We start from the raw sequence: 27,405 nt of genomic DNA, 5'->3' as shown, positions 1-27,405 counted from the left end.
ATGACACGAGTACGTTTTACTGAAAAAAGTAATCATACGCAACTGATTTTCATTTACAAGAAATTCTCAGGTATCATTCGCTCGATCATAGCCTTTCCCAATCACCGCTCGCTAGAAAATACCGACCAGCCGTTCTCGGAATACGTTTCTAATTACGTTAATTTGAATATTGGCGCGACGCACGCTATCGACAGAGATACCAACTATTAACACCAACACAAACGTTGCGTCATATTGCGCACTGTGTTCCGAGTGGTGTGTCGCGAATCTCGTTTTCGAAAGATCACGCACACACATACCGCGTCGTGAAATCAAATCATCGGCCCGGGAAACAAGAGTGCAGAATCACGAACGGCAATTCTCAGTGTTCATCCGATGCAATTAGTTTTGGCGCGTGTGGTTGCATACGTGTTGCGTGACTGTCGTTTCACGTATCTGTGCGCGCTCGGTAGGTCAAAATGGCGTGAACCGACCGCGCGATTTTAGGTTATCTTCGCTCGTGGCAAATCACGGCGGGCCAAGGAATAAAGGCGCGCGCGACCACACGCGGCCCGGCATCTTTTCATTAAAGTGTGCACCGCGATCCTCCACGTGCGTTTTCGAGATCGAGTTACATGAGTTATGAGGACGGAATGCCCGCAGGCGGTAACAGTCGTTTCCGCGGTTACCCAGCGCGGATGTCCGAGCGTCAACAACTCGCGCTCCTTCTCCAAATGACCTCCCAGGAAATAGTACCAGGTGAGTGAGAACAAACAAGCCTTTGTTTAAACAAACACGCGCGCACAATTACCCTCGCAACTGCTCGCAACGCAACCCGTCTCAACACTTGATCGATTATCGAGCGATCTTTATACCGCGTCGACTACGCGCCTAGTTTCCTGTCGTTGCCGTTGCCTACTCAGAGTCACCTCTCAAAGTATCCGAGACGATATCTATTTCATATGTATACAGACTTACGTATCGGACAGTTGGATTTGCTGCGATATGACATTACATACTACCTATTATACATAGGTTAGCTCAAGATATATGCTCAACAACTCCATTCGATTCGACCACTAATCGTACATTTAATTCTCGACCGATACACGAACAATTAACACTCGCACAAATCTCCACACTCCCATGTCTTGATTAGCCGTAGTTTCCCGCTGTATTGCTTTGTCGGAACAATCTGCAACACGATACCCGAAGCTAGTTATATATACCATGCCACAGACGAGAGTTTGCTTATGTTATGCGATTGCCCAGCATGCTTAGTTCTAAGGTACGCCATCTGTGTATTGCGCTGTGGAGGGAAATTTAAATTAATCTAGTACCGGTACGTTTACTCGCTCAGAATCCCGATTCTAACGCACGATTCTTTACATCATTTTAAGTACGCCTCTATAAATTGCGCGGAAAGAGCATTAAATAACGTGTGACAATTTTGTTAATAAAAACAATGTATTTTTAATAGAAAAATCCTGAAATTCGAAAAAATGATACTCACAAGGGAGGACACAAGTTCAACGATTCGATACTTAATCGATTATTTTTCTTATTAGTTTTCATTCACCGATAAAACATTGCGGATGGTATCGACAGTTTCAATCAGAATATCCTTTTTGTTTCCGTGTCAAATCGCGCGCTAACTATTCAACTCTGCGCAACAATCAATGTCCGCTCATCCGAGATCCAGCCACAGGAAAATTGTCTTGATACCGACACCGATTGCCGGTAACTTGTTACAACTGCAATTTACACTAGGAGGCGTTAATGCCATGATCTGCTCTCACTATTTAATCCGTCTATTATGTTATTCTTTATTTTATATGCACAGATATGTGCTCTACCTGCTCATTTGAATTTCAAATATATTTGTGTCCTCGCGATCGAACGCGTTAAGATATATTTTATATGAATAGGCTTGTCTGCAAACTTACAGACAATTCATATCATGTACGTACGTATGTATACAGAACGAGATGGTTATCCAGAATTCAAAGGCGGAATACGTAGCAGCCTCGCATAAGGTTGATTTATTTATTATCGATTGTAAATTTTGTCTGTATAATTTTTAGGTGGAAATCGATCAGAAAATACAACGTCCAGCTCTACCCCAAGGTCGTCGACATTACAGCAACGAGGATCGAAAGGACGATGGTCTAGCAAAAATGGAGAATCGACGGTCCACGCATCTATTAATCGCAAAGAAGATTTTCGCGTCGGACAGTTGCTCGTGAACGGATATGATCTTAATGCTAAAGAAACGAGTGGTAAGTAACTGAAATCTTTTCTATTTTTTTTATTCGACTCCTCATTTGTCTCAAGTTTCATTTGAACGATAATTTTACACACATTTTATAGAGAATGCAACGTTCGATATACACATGTACAATAGCTTAAACCACGCGATCAATTTTTCTTCTGAAAATCCCAACTCGGCATTTTAAACGCGATACTTTAATTACAACTTAACAACACGTAGCTTATAAATTGCTACAAGTAATGTGAATTTTCAAACTTGTAAATAATGTTGTACCCTGGATCATTTTGATCCCTTCACCCGTAAAGAAACAGTCCAAGGTACGAGATTCCGTGTGTTTCTCGCAGAATCCTTTATAAAATGATTCTTCGTTTTTGTAACATACTATTTCGTACTCGGCTCGATCATCATTTTCCCATTAGATTATCTCATTCTCCTGCATGAGAGGTCATGAATTTCTACTGAAATTGGTGGTATTCAACGTATGTGATTATGTACGCGAGTGGATTTAGTATTCTCCGATTTCGACGTTTAAATCATCGGGGCTTGAGTAACGAATGAGAATAGGAATCCCAGTGCAAGAAGACATTGCTACTTAAGATGTGCCTAATAGGGTATTCACCAGCATCCTAGTCACAGGTGCTCAACATCCTTGTTGTTCAGGGGTGGCGAAGGGATGAAGCATCTACCGTTAGGCTGTGGAGGGGCAGCAGACAACTCTCGTTCAGATCAATACTCGAGACAGGGCCGCACTGTTCCACATAGTTTTTCAGCTGACAACTTAAAACTCGCGTCGTCCAACATTTCTACATGTCAGGCTTATCACCACGATCTATATGGTTTTTCTTATTTCAAGATATCGTACCCCCTTCATTTACGAACCGTGCCCTTCTTCGAGTAATATAGTCGCTCGATAATCATCCGCCAGACAAGTGCTCGTTAGAGACGCCCTACACCTATGCGCATCACTCATACACGCGAATGCTTCCTGCCCTAATATTTATACGTACATGCGAGAGAACTTAAAAACTGTATTTGCGATACCAGAATTAAGAATATTGAAAACAGCTATTAAAAACAAAACAACTAAATCAAAGCACTTGTCTCGAGTAAACGTATAATCTCATGTTTTAATGCGTTTGCAATTTGCATTTACAATGAACTTTTTACTCATCAAGTTTTGCATTCATTTGCAAGCAACAACTTTATTCTGTCTCTCTCTCTCTCTCCCTCTCGCATTTTTAAACTTTAATTGTGTATACGATGTACATTAGAAATTTCGCTACATCAGCGAATACTAGAGATTGCTACACTTTCCCTGAACGTTCCTGAATGATCAATCATTTTGACCTGGGTTTACCTGCGAGACGATGCCCACAACAAATCCAAAGTTTCCACAGAGAATTTCGAACCCGGGTTTAAAGCCGAAGATTCAGTTCACCGTACCAGACATTCTTGAGGAAGTAGCCTTTAATGCCCGTGGGCGTTGGACACCCGTGCGTTTAACATTGCAAGCGTTATCTGCGATCATTTTTCTACGTTAGCACAGAGGTGGAGTCTCACAATTACATACGCGAATTTTAACATTTCATTTCCCAACCAAATGAATTACATTTCTCCATTCATGTAAACATGATTTATATTCGGTGATGCTTGTGATGACACGTTAAATTCGTAAAGGTATCAGAATATTACGGAATATCTGTAACCATAAAGGACATTTTCAATTTGATTTAAATCTTCGGTTTCACTTCCGGCAATTTTTCGATCTTGTGCTTCATTCACGGATTTACCTATTATTGGAAAATGAATACAATAACGTTTTCTACATAAATATACAACATAACACGATTAAAGCGACTGAAATATTTATTCAATCGCCCGGCGAGCAGAGGTGGCGGCAGTATCGGGCGCCGCCCGTGTCTTTAAAGCCGATAGATCACTCGGGGAACGATGGGTCCGTTGTTTATCGTCGTTCCATTTTCAAACAGTTCTCTCTGTTAACTGTATACGTAACTAAAAACATTATTTATTCTACACAGTTTACCATCGTTACCATTTCATCTTCCCGATTATTTACTCGAGTGAAAATCGTCAAAGTTTGAACTCTTATGTCCATTCTCGCTTTCGTTAAATAATGCGCGCGTTTCCGTCGCATACAATCGCTTCCCCAACAAAATTATTTGTTCCATAGATATAAATTATATTTTCACATCTCCAATAGCTGAATAATTTTGCTGTGAGAAATTAGGGTAACGAAAATAAAAAAGCATCGTATCGGTTTGTCAGAGAACACGACGGCCAGTCTTTGGTCTTATGCTAACAGGAGAGATATCGATCGGGATAGAAAACCGACGAATGTCGTAATTTGATGGCAAGGGCCATGCACTACGAATTTATGAGACCACGCGATTTTCCTATTGGACCCTTTATAGTTCACATATGCCTCGTATTCGATCTTTGTTTAATTAAGAACGAAGCAAGCCATAGTATCATTGGTAAGAATGTTAATAAAACTGCAACAGACGAGGCATTGATGCTCGTTGCACAATAAGAGATTGAGAAATAGGAAAGAGGGGAATCAGGGCTCATTGTCAGTCAGATTGTGAAAATCCCATTGTTGAAGAATTTCAGGCTCTCTGTTATTTGTTCGTGTTTCTCTTAACGGACAAAATAACTCGAGATTCTTGAGATTGGTCGCCATTGTAAAAATAAAAAGAATATAAGGTGATTTTGACAGTCATCGTTATAATCTATCGTCTTTAAAGTAAACGTTACTTTTCATGCGTGTAAATATTCGGAGAGCATATCGTGTCTTTTTCGTATTCACCGGTAAACCACATGTTTGCCGAGGTGTCGAGCACCGGTCGTCTCATCGTCGTAGTTAGTCCGTTATTGTACTCAATCGCGTTTCACTTTTCCGGGTATTCTACGCTTCCTTTGTTCTCCCTAGTTCACCTACCCGTCCCTGCAGCCCTTTCACTAGTCTGTCTTTGTGTTCACTTTTCGCATCAGCCTCTAGTTTTCAGGAGATGCGCGCTCGCCATTCTAATCTGCTACATTGCTTACAGCTCAAGTTACAAAACCCTACCTTATCGTATCTTTGCTCCTGGTATGTAATTCGTATGTACGAAGATATCAAAGCATTAATGGCAGTAGAATTGATGCAAGAGAAAATACAATCGATACAAGCTTTGGCTAATTTTTCGAACTTGGTAGCCACTTGATCCGTACCATGTAACATCGTAGAGGCACACAGTACCGGAACCTTTTGGAATCTAATGTACCATGTTGCGGAGAAAGAATGGGTGGGGAGTGGAGAGATACCCCTGTGCTTTCCAAGCAAGCTTTTCCCAGTCCCAGTTACAGTTTCGGCTGCATTGCTTTAACATTGTCAGAATTATTACTTAAACAGAAAGAAAATGGAAATTGAAATAGAAAGTGACGAATGGGTTAATCTTTCGGATAAATCGGCATGTCCGAAAATAGGAATTAGACATGCGCTTCTCCTTGCTACATTAGCGAATGCCCGTACCCTTCTTCTACAGCTCTATTTGGCGCAGATCGCGCGAACACGCTCGGAAAGTAAGCGATAATACGACTGGTGTGCCGAGCGCAGGAGCAGGAACGGCACGTGAGGAAATGCTGCCATCGACACATGTGCGCGTACAGGATATACGTACATAGCGATATAGCAATAAAACGCATACATTTAAGTATCGTACATAGACGGTCTACATAGTCGCGGATTCCTAACGGTGTGACTGCACACATTTCCACAAATATCATGAACCGTCTTGTAGAACGGACGTGCACGAGCACGAGCAAGCAAGATGCACGAACAACCAACAATGTCGTTGGCGGGATCAGCTTGGCTCCGATTGGCGAGGAAGAGCGTTCGTGGCTCACCGTTGGTGGGGCGGCGCGGGGAGAGGCGGAGCCAATCGTCGACATAGCGACGCAACATGGCCTCTAGTTCGCGAGGGGCCGTGTTCGCGTGCACGTCGAACACGTACGCGTACCGACTTTCCCCCGGCGGACCGACAGATGTCGCCCTAACCGCCTTTGAATCGTCAGGATCGGCGTGACAAGTGGCCCCACACTCCACGCGCAACGAAAAAACGAAAATCGAGAGGAAACCTGTTTATCGTAACAAAAGTAATCGGATATCGTACAGCCGCAACCACGTGAGAATAAGTTGAAACGAAAGTCCAGGGTACCACCATCGATACGGCCGAGCTTTAAGAACATCGACAACAATGATATCTCGTCCATCAAATTTAGAAGCATCAAAAGTCTCGCTGCCACCGTGAAAAGTCTCTCTATTTGCAGACCAGACAGATCTTTACCAATCGATTGTCACTTCGCAGCCCTTCGTGCGGTTTTCTCGAAGACAACGTTGCTAAAAGAGGGAGAAAAAGTACTGTAAAACCCGAAGTCTCCTTTACATGTGCACATTTCGAACTGTGCAGATACTAGTCAAATATCTCAAGCCAGAGTGTGTAGAAAGTGTAACTCTATTTTCGAGTTTAACTCGTTGCGCAGGCCCTCGTGTTCAAATAGTGTACGTAAATTATACAGACGTCGGACAGAATGAAAATACTGAAATTCACGTGAAACGAATGTTCGCTTTCTCTCTCTCTCTCTCTCTCTCTCTCTCGTCTTGTTGAACGTGTAGATTCATGACATTCGTAAACATCTATGTATGTATATTCGACCGAACTTTCTTGTGCCACTGTTCCACTATTTTCTATTCTTTCCACAAAAGATACTTGGGATCGTATTTAAGAGAATTATAGGAGCACGCGTCTAGGTTTTTATTTCCATTTCATTTGTGAGCACAGATACCACAAGTGCGACTTCACCCGATGAGAGTACTACCTTCGTGTCTGATAACTCATGCTCTCCAGTTGAAACAAGCGCAACAGCGCCATCAAACGAGCAACAGGAACAAGAGAAGCAACAACAGCAACAGCAGCAGCTTTACCAACATCACCATTCCCAATTCCAACAACAGCAGCAACGTACAACCGGAAGTGCGCCAGCCGCTGCACTGCACGTTGCTGAGGACAGTGGAGCCCCCTGTGAGATGCGGAGGACACCACCGCAAAATAAAGGTGAGTTCATATGTATTTATGTTTACAGAATGTTTCATTTCACTCGGTCACTTTAAATGTCTTCCATGTTAATAATTCCATGGAAACTTCGAATAAGGATCTAGGGTAGCGGGCCCGGTTACTGCTAGGTGACCAATCGTTGCCCTTTCGTTTCTCTTCGGGTGTAATTAATTTTGTATTTATCGAAGAAGACGTATTTAATTGTTTTCTTAAAAAATACACGATATAAAGCAATGAAAATTAAAAGTTAATTGTGCGGGAAAATAAACTAAAGGCACAACAATTGGTCATCTCCCGGTCATAACGGGAGTTTCCATTCAATTGCGAACTACCAATTATACTAAAGTACCATTACCGAGAGATTTCCACGTATTTTTGGAGTCTTTCTTTAATTGTACAGCTTTACTAGAAATAAAACATTTACGTACGTCAGTAGAAATGTATGCGCAACACTAAAAATACATCGAAAATTGTATCGCATACACTATACTATTCTTTTAAATGAATCGAACGGGAACATTAAGCACATCTACCATGAAAAGAAGAAGAATAAGTGCCTGCGGTTGAATTTGCAAGCGATCATTTTTGTTGCAACTTTCTACAAACGATACCGCGAAAGTGTATGTAAGTTATAAATACGCATGTTGCGGTTTCCCTGTATGGTCAATAATATCCGGTTCTCACTCGCGCGAGTTTCATGTTTCATCAACGATTTTCCAACAAATGCTACAAATTATGGAAATACACAATCACGATGAAATTACATTATCATCCAACATCCTCACACTATTTTACGAACTTATAGATTCTTCGTTCACATTTGTAAATGTGAACGTTGAACATATATAGAAAATTGATTAAAAATTGTATAATTAATTGGCGACAAAGCTTGATATTTCCTGTAAATATTCGACGCTTGTAACTTGAAAATTTTGTGCAATGTTTAAGTACCGATAAAGAATCCGAGAACGCACGTGTCTCAAGCGTAATTAGTGTGTCCAGAATAATAGCTCGTACGTAAAAATGGACAAGGTGAACTGTTTTTGAAAAGATACCAATCGCAAGTTGGGGATGTGTCAAGAAGAAGGTCTTCTCTGTCTTGGGTGCATCGCTCTCAGTTTTTTGACTGTGCTCGCGCGTTCGGGTGGTTGAACGCTCGGTTGACCTGACTAGGGTTGAATGACGCGCCGCGGACACCGAACCTTCCGCTTTAAGACAATTAAACAGCAAAGGATTTAGTTTATCTGAGAATATATTTTTAAGCAAGCACTGAATAGATTGAAAAACCATTTTTCACAGGAACAGAGTGACTGTACATCAAATAATAGATTAGTTAATGTTTTAAAAATAATAATTTGCACAAAGTAACTTTGACTGGTCAGCCCGCGAGCAATTTGAATGCAATTTCCGATTGAATTGTTTCCGTGGCATAGAGGTCGTTAAAGTCAGTATCAGTTTGCTATGTCGGTGTTATAGAACCCTGGCGACACGAATTCTGTACTCTAATCCAATTGCGATTCCATTCGATGCTCGATCTATCCTGTAATTTGTTTCTGCTTATCTCTCGTCTATGGTTTAATCCTTTTACCGACAAATTGTAATTACAGTTACCGACGCAACAGGTTTTCCCACGAATCGATTCACAATTATGGCGAACTAAAACTTAATAAATATTGTGTGGTTTGCTGGAGAAGTTGATTCAGACGTAGATCAGGAACATATAGTTATGGTTATGAGTACTCAAGAGTGTAATATATAGATTGTTATATATATATACAAGTAGATTATTTTCCTCGGTACATTTTTACGAGCTACAGATCATTTTGAAATACATAATGATAATAAGTAAACATGCATAGGGACAGTCTATAGACACACGATGGAGTGAAGAAATTAATTTACCGTTTCCAAATTATCGTTATCTCGATCTACGTTATACCGTTGATCGCACAACGATGATCAGCGGGAATTTAGCTCCAAGTGTTGTAATAAAATCGTCCGGCAGAATTTTCATTATCGCGTGTGGTCTTTTCTTCGAAAGAAGGTACTTGAAATACGCCCAATCTTATGAATACATCTAAAAATTTAATTTTTCGATTTCAACTTTGCGTTGAAAATGTATCGTTTATTTATTCGCGCTATATACATATAATTTGGATGCTTTTTCTTTTCCAAACGATTCCCTGATCATCGAAATATTTTTAAACGAGGTGTAGAAATTTGAAACGCGGTTTACTCTATTTTTCAATTTTACGTATTTATTTAATAAATTCTCATGTTTGTCTTTTTATAAATACGAATGTTAACGATTGAATACCGCGATGAAAGCGCAATTTGTGGACAAAAAATTAATATTGAATTTTAGTTGATCTCGTTCTTAATTGGATGAAAAAATTCGATATAAAAATATTTATAATTGTGCCCACAAGCTACCGTAGAGCGGACCACCGTGGTTCCGATCGGAGTGGGCAACTGTTACTACGACTGCGAGCGAATTTCAAGTATCCTCTTGCAAACAGCAGACCATTGGGATTCCTCGAGTAAAATGTTATTCCTGAAAAATTCTGCGCATCCGTGCAGACTGCGTGGATACAGAGGATCGTGTAGTCACCACCGATCGGTAATAATAGCGACCGATGTGAAGGCAGTACTTAATTAGACGTGACATTCCCGAGTAGTGACGCGTCGGTATCGTATATGCGATGCGATGCAGCATGCCCCGCCTGGGTAGAAGTTGCCTGAGACGGAGACGCGGCGACACAGTCGCGAGTCAGTTCCTCTCTGTCTTAGCTGCTAGTGTCTTCGGTCTGGCGTGTTGCGTGAGATCAGTGGGATGGGAGCCGGAGTCGTGCGGGCGGCAGTAGTGTACACACGCTGCTGCCGCGGCTACTGAACCTCTCGACTCTCGACTCTCGGACTGTCCTCATCCTCATCCTCGTTTCCGTCCTTGTCCTCGTCCTCGTCCTCGCCGTCGCCGTCGCCGTCGCACTCGCACTCGCGTCGCGTGCATTGCGTTGTCCGTCGTTCGTCGTTGTCCTCGCCTCCTCGCGGTGATACATCGAGGCTTTTGCTATCGTTGCCGCCGCGCGATATCGTTCAGTGTGTTTTTGTCGCGCAAACAGGTATGCCCTCGAGGCCACCGCGTTCCTTTTCGTACGCGGATCCCCGCCGCTGTCGGATCATCCGAAAGTACCGTTGTTAGCGAGCATCGACGACCACGTGGCTTGCCGCGTGTTTCAAGGTATCGCTCCGACGTCGACGTTGACATCGACGGTAACGCGTAATTGTTGTCTCGGGCTGCGTCGTCGTGTTCCATTCCGTTTCGTTCTCGCCGCGGTGTTCCGTTTGGCCTGGTCGAGAGAAGCAGCGTCGTCAACGAAACGGGAGTGTCGAACCTTGGAACACATCTTCTGGTTTTGCTGTCGACGGAGTGGGACAAAGGCAGTGCTTTGCAGAGGTGAGCGAGAAAGGAGCGCGAAGTGGGGCAGACAAAGACCGAGAGATGGAGCGGAGAGAATGAGCGAGAGAAAGAAAAGGAGAGAGCGAGAGGGAGAGAAAGAGAGAGGAAGCACGCTGACTGGCAAGTAAGTAAGTATAGTAAGTAAGTACATTGGACACGTTTGCGCTCACGGTCTGCGTCCATCGACACCACTAGGGTGATCGCACCTCCGAAAGGGGTTTATGTTGCAGTCGTTGCTACTGCGCATAGTTTTATAAGTTTACTCCGCCGTTACCGTCTCTGTACCTATTTTTTCGAAACGTACGCGGGACACCGGCAGGCGCGAGTCGCGTTTGGGAACAAGGAGACAACGCTATCGGTATCGTTGCAAGGTTGCAGCAACCTCGACGGCGAAATTAATCGGGGTCGCGGGAATTAAACGGAGGACCTGTGAATTATTTAACGGCGGCAATTAAAAACATGCCTAGCGAGATTAAAACCGGTTACGTACTACGACGTCTGGCACATTTCGCGGAACTCGTTAGAAACACGATACAACGTGTCCCGTGCCCGCTTTCGACGCAACGAAATCTTTTACACTTTCAGCTCCGGCGATATGCTAATTCTTCGTAGTACAAATCACGGGGCCGCGCAACAAAACGATGACACTATTGAAAGTAACATCGGCGCTCGACCTTGATTCTTTTCGTTACATATCGCATCGCTTCGTCGCGGCGGCCGATTGCTAGATTTTAATCGGCGCTTCAATTAGTGTGGACCTAATTGCACGCGTTCAAATTGGCGCTCGCTTCAAATTGTACCAATATTTCGTTTCGAAAACTTTTCTTTCGCGCTTTCCGTAACAATGTTTACCGTACGAACTGCTGACATACTTACCATTATTTTAAAACAGTCGGCTGCAAAATATATCGTACACGTTTGACAACGCCGTGCCGTGACCCGTGTCCGCCATGACGCGCGTGATCGAATGTAGGATTCTGTTTGTCGCGAGCCAGAGCAAGTTAACGAACTTCTTTCGCAAACAGAACCCGATAAACCGTCTCATCGTCGGTCGAAAGAATATTATCTTTCGAAGTCTCGCGATGCGGTTCGGTGTTTTGAAAGGTCAGGAATCGAAAGAAATAATGAAACGATTTCAACTTTGACTTCTGCGACGAAACGAAACTTGGTGGTTTTTTTTCCGCGAAACGGTGTCGACATATTCTACAAGTGAAAATAAGGAAAATGTCGTATGCAAGCGTAAATGCAATAAACATCTGTATTTAGAAGAACAGGCGTATATCATCAAAACGATGCTGGTTCTAGTAAATTTCTCCAAACGTTGCATTCTCGTACAAACATGCAAAGAATTACAAGTTCTAATAATTTTTGGATACATCTTCTTTTCGGCATCCGTTTGCTACTACAATATTGAGAAGATAACAATGTAGACTGTAGAGCGAACACCCGGTGCATACGAATATACAAGGTGGTCAACTTAAATATCTCTCGGTAGTGCCTCTACCACCCTCTATATTTTGTTATGCAGCGATGCACGGTTAACTGACGCATTTCTCGTACAGTTAATTGTCGTATTTCATCCCCGGCCGCCACTCCTTAGAAAGAACTGACAAAACTGTCCGAGTCGGATCTACCAGCCTTATGGGTACTCTGTGTCTACTAAATAAGCTTTCTGCGGTTTCAGAGAAAGGAAATACTGCACAGATAACTGTTGCGATAAAATTCCGTATTGATATCGGTTATTCCACGAATACATGCTAATAATTCCGAAAGCGTATTCCCTAATATCTTATCTATTTTCATTATTTGATTTCTCCATCGTTTCGCACTGGAGTGTATCGGTTTAAACTCGTATAATACTTGCTTGCGACTATGTAGTAATTCGTACAACTTCTACGAATCGCGTGTTAAAAATGTTTTATCCGTGGCTCGATTAATCGACGAGATTGGAAACCGGCGCATTTAATTAAGCTTCGAAGATCGTTTTAACGGAACGTGGGAGGGTAACGCGTGCTACTATACAGTATACGTATGTTGTATTTGCTGAATTACTGCACACGCGTGGCTATTTACAATGAAAATCGTGTACGATAATAGATCGTGGAAACACCAATTTAGCAGTACACATCCGTAACGTTGCCTTCCCACAGAATGACGAATCAAATATCTTTTCACTCGGTATCTCCTAAATTTCCTATTAAAGTCTGTTTTTGCATAAGACTTTAAATTCGAATCTCCGTTCAAATTAAGCCGTCTTACTTTTGCAAGGTAAGCGCGATACGAAGTTTATACCAAGAACAATGAACGGTATCAAAGGTACACGAACGTTGAGAGTCTCTGCGTTTCCCTCGTTCTTATCGCGAGATGTTAGTCGTTATTGTAACGTCCAGCTAAACACACACGCGTAGAACGATGTTCCACATCGAGTTTGTTTCGTTCGTTTTATTGAGAATCACCGAGGGGCTCCCGAATAAGAGTCTCGCTTATCTCATCTACCCGGGTATCTCGTAAATCGACGACTCTGCTTTCATTGATTTTGCGCATCTGTTACTACGCCGAGAGCAACGCTTTCTCGCTTTAAAAATCTTGGTATTTTAGTATACTCTTCTATACCGATGGAATCGTTCGACACAATTTGCGAAAACTATCGACGCCGTTCACGAAACAGTCCATCGTGTTAATAAAGCGATAATGCTGTGCCAAAACGGTGGGCAACTATGAATTCATTGACTGGGCAGGGAGAGTCGATGTATTTTCGGACACAATATTCGCAAGCGCCAAGTTCCATTGGCACAATTCCTTCTATTACGAAGCGGAGCGAACAGCGAGAAGAAGACACTCTGATCAATGATCAACTAAAAACGATTTTAATAAGAGCGTCTATCATGGACGGGGTCGCGGTGTTCTCGCGAATCCGTGTTACGCCGGATCTCTCGTTGGCCCGCGTACACAATTCAAACACGCGTACGATCGACTCGAATTCTGAAATTACGATGACGTCCTGTTAACTCGCAGATTCAATTACATATTGATCGAGCAGAGCTTGCGTCAACCTCCGCTCTCAATATTGCACGACATCCTAGAATCTCTGGAAACGAGCTGCCCCTGCTCAAAGGGGTATGTACATTGCAAACATTCAAACGCTAAATTATATCCCGAATATAATTTAGGATAATCGTCGCTCAAATATTTATCTGACTGCGCTGAAATTAACTTGTTGCGAGCTATTATTAATAGTATAGCAACCATTGCAATTGATTCAAATTTTCTGTTACCCATCATTGGTACAACTACGTCAAGTGTTTTATGCATACGGTGTCAAGTGACCGCAAGAGCTCTGTTAATTTTGAATAATAGATACATAAATGTCTTGTTCTATTAGTACTGCTCGGTCGAGCGTTGTAGTTCTGTTCTAGCTTTACATGTATACGGTTCGAGAGCCATTAACGCGTTAGAAATCTCAAGGTGCAACATACAGTGGTTAAAACGCGGAGGGCTCGTCGCGCGATATCCTTGGCCGAGTCCGACGAACGAAGAGCTCGAATTACGGAAGTTCGACAAATTCTGAAACTGTAAGAATATGCGGTGAGATCGTGAAAACACATTTTTTTTATGAAACATTGCGATGCTAGCATAAAACTCGGACAGTGACAAGGTTGATAAACATATCTTACCCACGCTCGAAGACACGACGCGAAGTTTATTGTAAAAACCAAGAGTCGCGGTAATATCGTCGCGTAGCAAGATATACATACCTGCCTCTCAGGCTTGCGTCACGTGCTATTTATTGGTTTTTCGACGAAGGCGAAGTATCCTGCTGAAAAAGGATCAAAGAATGCCAGCGGACAATGTGCCGAGGCGAAAATACTCCTTGGCAACGTCCTTTGGCCAGTGGGGGTCGGTCATCCAGGTATCAACGCGTACCTACCTGCACTAGCCGGCTTTGTCGTGGAATATGGACAATCGTTATGGGGGGTGGAAATGGACCTAGACGAGTATCGCTTCATGACGCGTCGTAGGAGGGACCCGTCGTAAAATCTTTTAATTCGCAAGCTTTTCTGCTGGCAGTCGGGTGGCGACGGGAATAAAGAGTTTAATGACACGATTTCCTGTAATGCGATCGACCAATAAAAGGCTGCTAAAAGTATCGATCGCGATTCAGGGTTCTCGCTTTTTGGCCGATCGACTCGGGAAACTCGTTCTCACAGGAATCTGGTGATTAAAGGACTATACCACCGATGATCGCAACCAGCGGCTCATTCCCTTGTGTATCTTTCTTTGTCCCCCTCCCCCACACACACCCCCTTCCCCCAATCCGCCTTCCCTCTACGAATATGCCTCCTTCTCCACCTCCGTTGTTTGCCCCTCCTCTAATCACTCTTTCTCTTTCTCTTTCTCTTTCTGGCCGGGTTATTCCGTCCTCTGTCGTCCCTCTGTGCCAGAAGAGTACTGGTTTCGAGGAATCTCGTTCTTTGGCATTCGGTCGTTGTTCATGCAATTAACTAGTGTTTTGCTCTCTACAGTTGACAGATCGGGAACCGGGCAGTCTGGAAGCTCGCCGAGGGTGACGCTTCGACTCAACCAGGTGCGAGGAGCAAGGGATGAAAAGAAAGGAGGGAGCACTGCTAACTCCCGTCAGGGCAGCATGAACGCACAGGTACGCATTACTTTTTCGTAATCTTTTTATTCTAATTTGGTATCAAAGTCCCGAATAAAAACAATTTAGCAGAATCTATGATTTCCACTGATTATTTTACGATATATTTTACGATACAAGAGATTGTACGACAATGTATCGATGTTTATAGAATCAAGGTCAGATGGAGACTTCAATGAAGACGTCAAACGTCTCGTCGGGTACCGTAAATGCTGTCTCGGGCTCAAACGCTTCGGGCAACACATCATCAGCATCCAACGACAACGGCGACGTCTATGAATTTAAAAGTTCAAAGGAACCGACACCCGTGCGAGGTGCCAGTTCCTCGCCGAATCCGAATCCTGAGAAGGACAAAGATGGTAGCAAGAGTGCCAGCGGTCAGGGAAGTCAAACCGGGGGTAGCAACGCGTCTACCACCGGTGGCTCGACGACGTCATCCGGCGAAGCGACAACTACCTCGATTCCCACTGACGATGCTGGGACTGTTTCGGCGTCACCTTCGTCTAAGCGTGCTTTCGAGGGTGACAATGCCGAGGAACAGGACGAAGAGAACCGTAGAAAAAAACGCAAAGACTCGGAGCCTGTGAAAGAAAATCTAAAGAATACTGCAACCGGAAGGCAAAGTACAGGCAGGAATACTGCCAATTCGGGGGAAAAGGTATGCATCGTATGCTATTGTAGGACAGCTACAATAGTTTATAGATGAAAATAGACTAATGAAATAATTGTAACTCTAACGACTCTATTTTTCGTTTTAGTGCACAAAATTGGGAAAACAAGGGTCCGGTGCAACTTCTGGTAAGAGCAATCAAAACACAACTTCTATTAGCGCTGATAGGAAAAGTCCGAGTACCGCTTCGATGGCAAGTAGTCCAAAGCCTTCTAATCCCTCTGGTTCGACGACAAACGCGAAAACGACAACGCCGGCACCTCCTGAATCCGATGGCGAAGACGACAGATCGAAAGGTTCCGATTCCGCTTCAGCACCCAAGGTGCCGCCTTTGAAAATAGTTATCCCACAGAGTAGCACATCTGAGCAAGAACAGGGAAATAGAAATGGGAAAAGCACGTCTAATAGAAGTCATCAGTTACCATACGTAGTGGCGAGCTCCAATAGTAACGATTCAACGGACAAGGACCAAAATCAGTCTGCGAGTGGTACGACGAGTCCTACGGAAAGCGGAAATAATACTAAAAACGAGGACAAAAAAGATTTCAGCGGAGCTTTGCACGGAGAGGAAAGATCAACGCATCATCAGAGGGTGCTTAGAAGTTCGCATAGATCTAGTAATGGTAGTAACGGCTCGTCGACCTTGAAAGAAACGTCTGCCTCGACCGGTAGCGGAAACTATCCTAATTCATCTCCCCTGCCTGTAACTGTTTCAACGGACCGTTCAAATAACTCATCACCGCAACAACGGCACCATTCGCCAACACCCGAGGCGACTGGTACCGAATCGAATAAATCTAGTTCTGTGGATACTTCGAATAATAATACTAGTTTGAAAACCAATATTATGATGGAAAAGTCCGAGAAAAATACCGATACCAGCGGGAAAAGTCAAAAAGATAGCAATGCAGAGAGTTCCGAGAACACATCTACAACTACCTCATCAACGACGTCGAACGTAGGAACCCCGGCACCACCTGTTGAGCTTCATCCCCGAAAAAGAAAAATGAAACCTAATAAAGAAGCACAGCAAGCCGCTACAGCTGCGTCCAACGAGACATCTGAAACCACCAATACTGGTCCAGAAGTACATCCGCACGACCAGCCTATTACCAATTGTTATCAATTGTTTCTCAATATTAGGAAACAGGTCTGTTTCTTGCAAGTTCAAAGTTCATTTAATTTATTTGAATGTACGTTGCAGAGAAATAATATCTTTGTGTTTTTCTAGATCGAACGAAGAAGAAAGGGCCTCTTTCCAGTTCAGCCAAAACCACCTCAGGGCTTTAAAGACTACCTAATGAATCGTTGTACATACGTGTTAGCCGGGAATGCGAATAAAGAGCCAAACGTTAATCCTCCGGTTGGATTACAAGGCGCCATGAAAGATTTGTATGTTGAACAAGAAAAGGAAAGATATCGTCTTAGGATGCAACATGTTGTCGAAAAGGAGAAATTAGTTTTGTCAGTGGAACAAGAAATTCTCAGAGTACACGGCAGAGCAGCTAGAGCTCTCGCTAACCAATCTCTTCCTTTCTCAGTTTGTACCATATTGAAAGATGAAGAGGTTTATAATGTTATTACACCCGAGCAAGAAGAGAAAGATAGGAACGCGAGAAGTCGATACAACGGCAGACTATTTCTGAGTTGGTTGCAAGACGTGGATGATAAATGGGAAAAGATTAAGGTAAAAGTAGCAATTTTTGTTCTGATAAGTCGCATTAATATTCGTTATTTTGTACATTGTTTTCGATTATTACCCACAAACTGACCGATAACAATCACATTGCAATAAAATATTCATTATAGGAAGCTATGTTGCTTAGACATCACAACGAAGCTGAATCGTTGCACGCGGTACAAAGAATGGACTGGGAATGGAAACTAAAGGAAGTTGGACTGTGCGAATTTAAGGCAACACCTCAAATAGAAGACATGCATGTGCCGATGGTACATGTTTCGGACGACTTTGATTTACTTCCAGCTTAGTGAATAGTGATCTATCGGTTGACATGGTATAACTGCTCATACGATTTTGCTCATTTCCAGTCTCTACTGTCCCGGACAAAACGCAAAAGTGATCATTCTTTGACATTTAAAAGATTCGTTTGTTTTCGCGCACGAACACCATGAGTGACGCGATTTCATTTTATTTCACTTAAAAATTCAATATTAGCTATCTTCGGGATTACTTGCAGGGACGTTAAGTGTCAAGTATTACCATTTCTAACCGTTTCTCTCCTGTGACCGATATTTTTCTATCAAAAATCGACACTTTCATTTCGACTTAATCTTATCGAAACATAAGCGATTGCATTTTTATGTATAGTTTCGTTAAGATAGATCGGCGTGGAAGTCGCGACGATGTGTTTTCAGAATGGCTTTTATCACCAGTGTATTCACTAGCCAGAAGTAGGGTCAATGACAATGGACTTGGCCATTCGAACAGCCTACTTCCAATAGTGCACTCGTAGATGTGAAAATGTGTACAGTGATCGTGTTCGAATAGTGTGCCTGTCAGTTCGTGTGTGCGTGCATGCGTGTTTGTAAACATTGACTGTAATCTGTGATCTCTATCATAATGTATTCGCCACTCTTTTACGGTTATCGAATTATGTTGTATTGCTTTTAAAGCTACTGTTATATATTGAGGCTGTTTAGGAGACAACTTGACTCTCTAAAATTAGGTTACCCAATTGCATTTATAGTTTTATTATCTTGAAATTGTTAATAGCACACGTTATCTTCAGATTGCATTACGTTGGTACGAAAGGTTTTTTTGTCTTTATAGGTGGCAGAAGATTAAATTAAAAATGGCGAATCTATCATTTAAATAATAATTGGATTGAAATTTTATGAATAACGTTTTCTTGCTTATATAAAAACGTAATTGTCTTTTCTTATCGATTATGATTTAGTAACTTATTCAAGGCAAAGCTTTACGTACAATCTAAAACCCTTTCGCGTCGACACAATATTTTTGAACAGACGAAGGACAAAAATGTCCTTCAAATGTGTCATCTGAAAATGTGTAATCATTTTTAAAGATATGATGCTTAAACGTTGCATAATTATTTCAATTTTTGTGTAGCGAACATTTTGTACTATATTTTTTCAGTACACAATGTCAACAAAATAATGTATTGTACATATTTTGTACCTAGGAACTTATAACAGACTACAAGTAATGTATTAAAGTCCTAAATTCGGAGGGTGTGTAATAAATAAAATTGTTTCAAACTTAAAATTATTCTTATTGTTTTTCACGAGATACTTCCTTAATCTTCTCTATGTTATGACCTAAATGAAAATCTATCGGTTTGTAGTGTCCCATGATTTTATGGAAATATTCCATGTCAGGAAATTCTGATTCATTTAAGAAAAGTGGGATTCCTCTTACATAGCATGTTGTAAATGGCCCAGTCACATCAGGGACACGCACTTCGTCTTCTGTAAACACGATCTAAAACATTTTAACCATATATAAATGATACAGAAGAATAAAATTTACACATTAACACAAAGAAATTTGTACAAGTATTAAAACTACCTGAGTTCGTTGGTTGAATAACGAATATGTCTCTGCAATGTACTCTTTCTTCTCATCATTGTAATACAGATCAATTACATATTTTCTCCCCATTAAATAATGTATAAGCAGTGGACTACATGTAGTATACATAATCATTAACGATGCCAGGGCAATGGAGAGTTTTGGACTATCCAGTTCCATACATCTCGCATAAACAAATGGCTGGACTGCTAAACTTCCACACGAAGTTAGTAAAGCAAATGCTTTAATATTTCGAATGCGTTTCTTCAACTTCCCGGTGTATATATGCAGTACGCTCGTTTCGCCATTATTATCCCCCGTGTGAAAATACTTCACTTGCAAAGTTCGAGTAAATTTCTGTGGCAATAAAGTTGTACATATTAAAACTATTCGAAGTTTAACTAGAATGAAAATTGTACTTTTGTTAATCGCGTGCAAATGTATCCCAAATAAAACCTTTGTTCTCAAGTTAATGTAGTTAAATATTTTCATTAATTAAAAGATGTACTCTAACCTTAAAATTTGCAATGTTGCTTGAAAAAGGTGCGATCGACTGTCTTTGCGGAGCAAAATTATGTAAACACAATTTTCTTTGAATTAATAAACAGTGTCGTATTGCTAAAGACATTGTTAAGACTATAGTAAGTGTCTATATTATTATTTGAACTTGCACATATACCGTTACGAGAAAGAATACTGTCTAAAGCATAGGACATGAAAGACGGAGCCTAGCTGAGCCTAGTTGCAGGAAGTTGAGGTTAAATACGGAAGAGGACATCATATACATTGATTGTCAATGATTTTGATATAGCATTTTGAAAGTGCAAGTCCACTCTACAGCCGAATATAGTGCACTCGACGTTCAGTCTCAGCTGTGTAATCATGTAATCGGCACGGACAAAACTCGTTTTGCGCGCTTCGCTCGAATCTCCTATCAATGTTGCGTACATACGTATAAACATAACACATGGATTCGGAGTTATGAACCATGAGGAGCTGTTAATTACATTTCACAATGCTGTTATTTGTTTTTGTATGCGATATTTATAGAGTAGATTCTTCGGTGAACATTTTCATACTTCCGGTTTAGTTTTTTATGCCCCAATTTTGTGAAAATTAATGTTTTTAAGCGATCACAGACGACTGTGGCACGTCTTCTGGAGGATAGGTAAAGCTTTGCTCGGTGTGGGTACAGCGCTATTGGGACAGTGGCGAAATGCTGAAACTACTAGCCAAGTTACCAACTGTAGGTTTTGGCCAATGGTTTGAGAGATTCGCCACTGTTCCAATTGGCGCTGTACCGGCACGTAATAATGTTTGGATGGTAGCCGTGAGGTTATAAACATTTTATAATTATTTAGCGGTAGATACAGGTAAAATGACAACAACCATACAAGAGGACAATGAACTGAAGAGGTTGTTAGACAACTCCGCGAAAAATGCCAACGAGGAAGGATCAATGGCTCCACCTCAAACGGTAATTTAGAAAATATGTTCACACGTTGCGAAGCTTTAATTATTTATTTGGTGTTTGTATCTGAATTTAGGCAAATGTTCCTCGACCAAGCACAACGCAGAATGCGAATGTTCAATCAATGATAAATCCAATGACACCAGCTACTGGTACAAAAGAAGTGATAGAACCCTGTTTGCAGTATGTATAAAATATATAATCGAGTCGTACAATCTTTGTTCCATTTATCAAGAAAATCTTATAGTATCTATATAGTATTTCATGAATAAGGGAACACACCTTTTTGTAGGAATGTTGTTTCGACTGTTAATCTAGGTATGGAATTAGCACTTATGTACATTAATACCAGAACTAGAAATTCTGAATATAATCCAGCAAGGTTTACTGGACTGATTATGAGAATACGGAACCCTAGGGCTACCGCGCTGATTTTTCATTCTGGAAAATTAGTGTGTACAGGAGCCAGATGCGAAGAAGACTCTTATTTAGCAACAAGAAAGTTTGCTAGAATAATTCAGAAATTAGGATTCCAAGTAAGGATACGTATTACATGGTAATCTCTGTAACATAGAAATTAGAATTTTCAATTTTTCTTATGGAATTTTTATGGATTACTGTACTTTGCATTCTGACAGATAAAATTTTATAATTTTAAAATACAAAATATAGTTGCCACTTGCGATTTAAAATTTCCAATTAAACTGGAGAACTTGAACCACATGCACGGTCAGTTTTCTAGCTACGAACCTGAACTTTATCCTGGTCTTATATACAGGATGGTCTCGCCAAGAGTAGTATTACTTATATTTGTGAATGGAAAGATCGTGTTAACAGGTAAATATATTTGACATAAGATTGATGCTATTCGACGGTATTTTTTTGTTTTTATTGGATTCTATATAGGTTTTTTCAATTGTTTCAGGAGCAAAGAATCGAAACGAATTACAAGACGCGCTAAATAATATATATCCTATATTAAAAAGTTTTAGGAAACAGTAATAGTGTAGTAGTTTTTTTGATACTTTTTTAGGATCGCAACGATTATCAATTTGTTAGGAAATGTAATATTGTTTTTAGTTTTTATACAAGTGACTTCCGTTCGTGATGGACAAAGAATATTTCTTACAACGATCGTACAAAAATACTGCTTATGTTTATAGAGTAGCATTCAAGGGAATAAATACAAACTACTGTTTTAAAATCTGTATACATATATTTTCGAACTCTATAAACAATAAAAATAGTAATCGATATTTTATTATCGTATGAAAATAAAAATATAATTGGTAATTACAGTGCATTTGGCGGAGCTGGTTTTTGTTTCGTTTAAGTGGAACGCATCGAGCGTTGTACTCAATGGTTTCAGAAGCATGGTTTATAAAACGTATGTAATTACACGTAGCCTCGGTTAATAATAATAATTTTCTTGTTACCGAGACGTGTTTAGAATTCCAATAATGAATCGTTTATAACAGATATAGACTCTATGCTCAATGTTTAAAAACAATACGTATTTGTGAAACGTTGTTTAAAACATACCGCGCGAACACTGGTTACTCGCATGATCCACGAAACAACGCGTATCGGAGGGAGCCGTGTGCACAGTTGTTTAGATTTTAGATCATTAATCATTCGCATCCATGGTAAAGACACGATATCGAAATATTTGAATTATCTTAATTAGCACCTGGCCTTTATAAACCATATTATTTATCTAGTGGGTTATGCATCCGATGAATTACGATCAATATACTTTGAAATATTTTAATTCAATATTCTTGGTTTGTTCCTCTCCGGTTTGTCCTCCTCAGACACGAAAATAGAACGCGAGAGCCTTAGTACTCGACATTTATACCTTTCTTCGCTGCGATAGGTAACTTTTCACCCCTGAAGAACGGATTCTCATCCTGAAAAAACAATGTTGCGGTAGTTTAGATTCGGTACTCGTCAACTATTTCAACGATATTGCAACGATTTTGAAAAATAATCGAAATATGTTGTACAATGTACACATCTTACAGCTTGGATTTGATCAACGATTTGGTTGAAATTTGAGCTCGGTATGTGCATGTTCGATAGACTGTCGCTGTTCGACGAATCAACGGGACAATCCAACATGTGTTCCGAATCGCACATGCAGTCCTGTGCGCTTTGGTAGTCACGACTAAATGCAGCCGTATTCACAAAATTTACGATGCAATTGTTCTCACCTGCACAAGATTGAACAACATTCGTTTAGAAAGCAACGTTGCAGAAACGACAAGCCATACTTTAAATACTCGTTTAACGCGTTTTCGTTCACGTCCAAGTTACCAAGATGTTTTATAAAATATTTAAATTGAAAAAATGGTTTGCTGCTGCGGCAGACTACCGTTTCGTTGCAAACAAGCAATCGTAATTGATCGGTACACTACTTACCGGTGTATCCGATAGGGCACGGGTTCGGTGGCGTACAGTATGCGGGCAAGGTGTTTTCAGTTTTCTCGTCTTTAATGCTCTTCGTGCTACCAGGCTTTATCCTTTGCCTGCCGTTCGGTTCTTTATTATTCAACCGCTGATGACTGTACAGCGAGCTGTGCCGCAAATATTCTTGATCGCGAATGCTGGGATTAGGATTCAAGGTGTCGATGCCATCGAAATCGGCCGGCAATTCGATCGGAATTTCCTTCGGTTTGTCCTGATACTCCAAGTACGGGTCAGCGGCATCCGCGAGATCGTCTCTCATTTGATTGATCAATTGTAATTTACGCAAGAAACTGTCGACCAGAAATTGATCCTCCTACGATCGATCGATCGATGGATAGATTAGAGATTAGTTTTGGCCGATCGCACCGAGAAGCAGCGTTTCAGCTCGTACCTTAACTATCGGCGGTAAATGCAGGTTTGCTTGCACCGCAGCGATCGCTGTGACAAGTAGGATCCGGTACATGGTTTCAACGATATCTAAACAATTCGCAACATACGTTACATGCACCGCGCGTATCGTCTAAAAGAAATTTCAACAAAGACAAATTTTTCTTCAAAGACAATTAGCACAAAGTTGAAAGAACGCGCGGTGCATACTCGTGCAAGGGAGTTTACGCGTTGGTCGTACCGTAGATATTCAGGAAATAATATTACAATTTATCTTTGGTTACAATTATTGCAATAACTCTGGTCACAATTATTCGATATCGTTTGCGCAAGTCGATTGGCTTTATCTAGGAAAATACGTTTACTCGCATGTTGGTCTAAATCGAGAACGACCAAATATGTGCAAGGTAAAACGAACGGATGAAACAAAAAGAAGCGCGTACAGTGAAAGCAAATAAATTGCAAGCAATAACGCGATCCGAACGAACTTTAGCTTCGTAGACGTTACTCGGACCAATAAATAAACTCTCGACCCTTCGGCAAATGCGCGTACTGCCGTAAATATTGAGCCTACTGGGGATAATGGAGACCGGAAGTTTTTAGAACACGAACCGGCTACCTCTATAAAATCGAAGCACGTCGAATTGGCTTTGCTTTAAAAGAAAACTTACCGAAAGCTGTCGAAACGATAGCAGGAACAAATGCCAAAGAGATTCTCGGAGAAGTCTCGTCGCTGGCACAGACTTTGGTTGCACATGCGTCTTCGTCAACCAGAAGCGGCGCTGTGCTCGTTTGGAATCGAAGATATTGATCGGTCTTTTCCGCGCCACTTTTCCCCTCGTTTCACTCTGCCTACGAGTTTTCCGGCAACTCGCACTCGTAGAACAGAATTATGCCGTTAAAACCAAGTGTACAAACCTTCTCGAATCCCTCGCGTAACCCCACACGTTGTTTCCTCCCCATCCAATTTAGACTATCGGCATCCGCAGCGTGTTCATTCAAATTATAAATCGATACCTCAACATTTTATCTCGTTCCAATTAATATCGTACCCATTCATTTCTGTTACATCGTTGCATGTAGACTGCGGAAAAGCGTAACGCTTTAGAAATTTCGATGAAATTCCTAGATCATTCTTTCCAAAATAGGAGCACCTTAATTATAATTCACTGTTCGAATGAAATGTTTCGTCGGTCGAATACCGAGACTACTCGAACGCGTTTCAATTGGTACTGCCGGCATGATTTTGATCCGTGGCATCGACCCTCGAGTCTCGCAGGATGGATTCCCTGCGAAAGCGAATCGAGGAAAGTGTCTTCGCGCCAACCGCTCATCCCCCGTTGCAAATATCGGCAAGGAAACCGGTATCGTGGCACCTTCGTACTATTCTGACGGCAGGGTTCGTTCAATTATTCAACTATTTAACCATCCTCGACCGAGGTCTGTAGCAAAGCTACGGTGTCTAGGTACATATCTAGCAGATATAGATTCGCCGATCGAGCGTTAATTGTCGAGAATTGACTAACGCGTTAGGATGCTGGAACTAAAGAAGTTATAATAACCGAGGGTTATTTCTCTGTGTGGTTTCTGCAACACAGATTTGCATAACACGATCATTTTGAGTAAATAGATCATGTACATCGTAGGCGGATGCTAGAATTACGAAAGCTGTGACGGAGCGGAATTCGTATTCCCATGGTCGATGCAAATGCAAAAGTAAATACCGTCGTTTCTAGCGCGTTCGTTTCCTCGGCGCGACAAAGACAAAGGCGCTCTATGTATCTCGGAAGATAACAGATTGATCGGTTCGGAAAAGCGAAACCATCGTACGCGTATTCTTGAAGCGTCGTAGAAAGTGAAAAACGAGAGAGAGAGAGAGAAAGAAAGAAAAGTCGATTCCTTTCCGCTTCTAAAACGAAACCGCCTCGCGATCGAATTCTCTAGTTCTTATTGCTCGGTGGCTACTCGTTACCATTGCTACCCCCGAGACCAACGACATCCCCCTCCCACCCGGGTCGTCTCCCGCTCGAAAATGATCGCGTGCACGCGTTATCGCTGAAGCCGCGGCGCTTCACGGAACGTTTAGGGTTAAAAGTTTTCGCGGTATTTGTAGCATCAATAATTTATCGACCGTTTCCGTTTGTGAAATTATGCGTTGCTTTCGTGGAAAATTATCGAGCGTCTCTGAACGAAATTATCGCATGCTCGTATCGCATCGCATCGATCGTACCACGTTTCCATAATCGCGTTTCCATACGACATCACCTGCGACAATTAGCGGGAAACCGAATCTTCTGGAACCGAGCAATCTCGTTTCGCCGTTTAGAAATTTCAAAACGCGCCCTCGCGTATCCTCCGATAACGCTTTCTCGACATTCGAGTCGGCCTCGCTAACATTTTAGGAAAATTTAAAAAGCGCCGTTGCGCCAATCGCAACTTTTATGCCAATTTAGAAACAAGCTGTTCGTTTAACGGGAATCGCTTTGCAAAACAACTAGTAGACAGAACGCGCAATTGCGAATTCGTATTAAACATCGTATCAAGATAGAATCGAAAGGAATAGTCGTTCGCTTGGTTCGGTGTCTTGTATTCGCGAGCAGCGTACGATGGTTCTCGATCGTATCGCGCATCGCGCATCGCGCGTTCTAGACAGAGGGTCTACCGTGGTAAATGGAACTGCCGACTACCAGGGGAGCTGAAAGATCAAAAGATCGTCGGCCCTACCTCGGTTACGGTCGTATATAAACGTCCATTAACGATCGCGTCCCGTTGTGTACTTTCAATTCAATTTTGTAAATCGAATTGCTACCGCGCTACCATTTATGTGGCAGTCGATCCAGCTCCATTTACAAATCGTAGCGCAAAGTCGCGATTACGGAACGAAAGTTTCCATCGATAAATCAAATTAATATATCGATTTGTCAATTCGCTTCTTTTATCATTATTTTGGCAGGCTCTGGAAAATTTAACACCGTTAACCGATACGCACGGTTTCCGCGCTTTTTATCTGCGGTCGATCGCGAATCGCGAACCGCGAACCGCGAGTCGCGACCCCAATACATCTCAGTTACTCTTGCGAAAATCATCTTGCCAGTTAAGGAACGTCTCGCGATTGCGAATCTGTCATCGTTTGCGTCAGGGCCTTGCCAATTTCATCCGTATCGTTCCAGTTTTAGTGCAATTACCATCGAAGCAAGCGTACGTTTCGCCGGGTAAAAGAGTTCGCCAATAATCAACCGAGCTGTGGAAGAAATCGTAGCGCAAGAGGTTAACGACGAAGAAGACGAATATATCCAGATTTACATCTTTTGAGAATAAAATACCAAACTAAGGAATTTGAGTATCTCCGATGCAACGTGTCGGGGAAGTTGGC

General features: G+C 41.7%; 4 protein-coding genes across 6 annotated transcripts; 2 read left to right on the top strand and 2 right to left on the bottom strand.

Annotated features, from left to right (window-relative positions):
* Positions 1-258: 258 nt before the first annotated feature.
* LOC144476300 (uncharacterized) lies at positions 259-18,141 on the top strand. Its single transcript, XM_078193032.1, has 8 exons — positions 259-738; positions 2,064-2,258; positions 7,093-7,365; positions 15,349-15,482; positions 15,634-16,140; positions 16,241-17,302; positions 17,384-17,839; positions 17,962-18,141. Exons 1-8 carry the CDS (start codon positions 615-617, stop codon positions 18,139-18,141), a joined length of 2,931 nt encoding a protein of 976 aa, XP_078049158.1. The 5' UTR covers positions 259-614.
* A 1,246-nt stretch (positions 18,142-19,387) lies between these two features.
* LOC144476303 (transmembrane protein 70 homolog, mitochondrial) lies at positions 19,388-20,352 on the bottom strand. 2 transcript variants are annotated; one of them, XM_078193037.1, is made up of 3 exons: positions 20,220-20,352; positions 19,703-20,062; positions 19,388-19,615 (listed from the first exon to the last, which is right to left on the bottom strand). In XM_078193037.1, the coding sequence occupies exons 1-3, from the start codon at positions 20,331-20,333 to the stop codon at positions 19,406-19,408; spliced, it is 684 nt and encodes a 227-aa protein (XP_078049163.1). In that variant the 5' UTR covers positions 20,334-20,352; the 3' UTR covers positions 19,388-19,405. The 2 variants fall into 2 exon arrangements, with proteins under 2 accessions (XP_078049163.1, XP_078049164.1); XM_078193038.1 differs by having other exon boundaries at positions 19,703-20,106; positions 20,220-20,326.
* A 424-nt stretch (positions 20,353-20,776) lies between these two features.
* Positions 20,777-22,237, top strand: Trf (TATA-box binding protein-related factor). The gene is made up of 6 exons (XM_078193033.1): positions 20,777-20,873; positions 21,067-21,182; positions 21,253-21,359; positions 21,469-21,712; positions 21,815-22,013; positions 22,102-22,237. Exons 1-6 carry the CDS (start codon positions 20,825-20,827, stop codon positions 22,176-22,178), a joined length of 792 nt encoding a protein of 263 aa, XP_078049159.1. The 5' UTR covers positions 20,777-20,824; the 3' UTR covers positions 22,179-22,237.
* Positions 22,238-22,372: 135 nt separating this feature from the next.
* Positions 22,373-24,814, bottom strand: 7b2 (Secretogranin_V domain-containing protein 7B2). 2 transcript variants are annotated; one of them, XM_078193036.1, is made up of 5 exons: positions 24,704-24,814; positions 24,037-24,165; positions 23,598-23,958; positions 23,199-23,389; positions 22,373-23,086 (listed from the first exon to the last, which is right to left on the bottom strand). In XM_078193036.1, the coding sequence occupies exons 2-5, from the start codon at positions 24,106-24,108 to the stop codon at positions 23,015-23,017; spliced, it is 696 nt and encodes a 231-aa protein (XP_078049162.1). In that variant the 5' UTR covers positions 24,109-24,165; positions 24,704-24,814; the 3' UTR covers positions 22,373-23,014. The 2 variants fall into 2 exon arrangements, with proteins under 2 accessions (XP_078049162.1, XP_078049160.1); XM_078193034.1 differs by having other exon boundaries at positions 24,037-24,122.
* Positions 24,815-27,405: the final 2,591 nt, after the last annotated feature.

This window comes from Augochlora pura, chromosome 10 (genome assembly GCF_028453695.1).
Source record: "Augochlora pura isolate Apur16 chromosome 10, APUR_v2.2.1, whole genome shotgun sequence".
Taxonomy (NCBI): Eukaryota; Metazoa; Arthropoda; class Insecta; order Hymenoptera; family Halictidae; genus Augochlora; species Augochlora pura.
The sequence above is the reverse complement of the archived record's forward strand: the minus strand, read 5'-3'. Positions and strand labels throughout refer to the sequence as shown.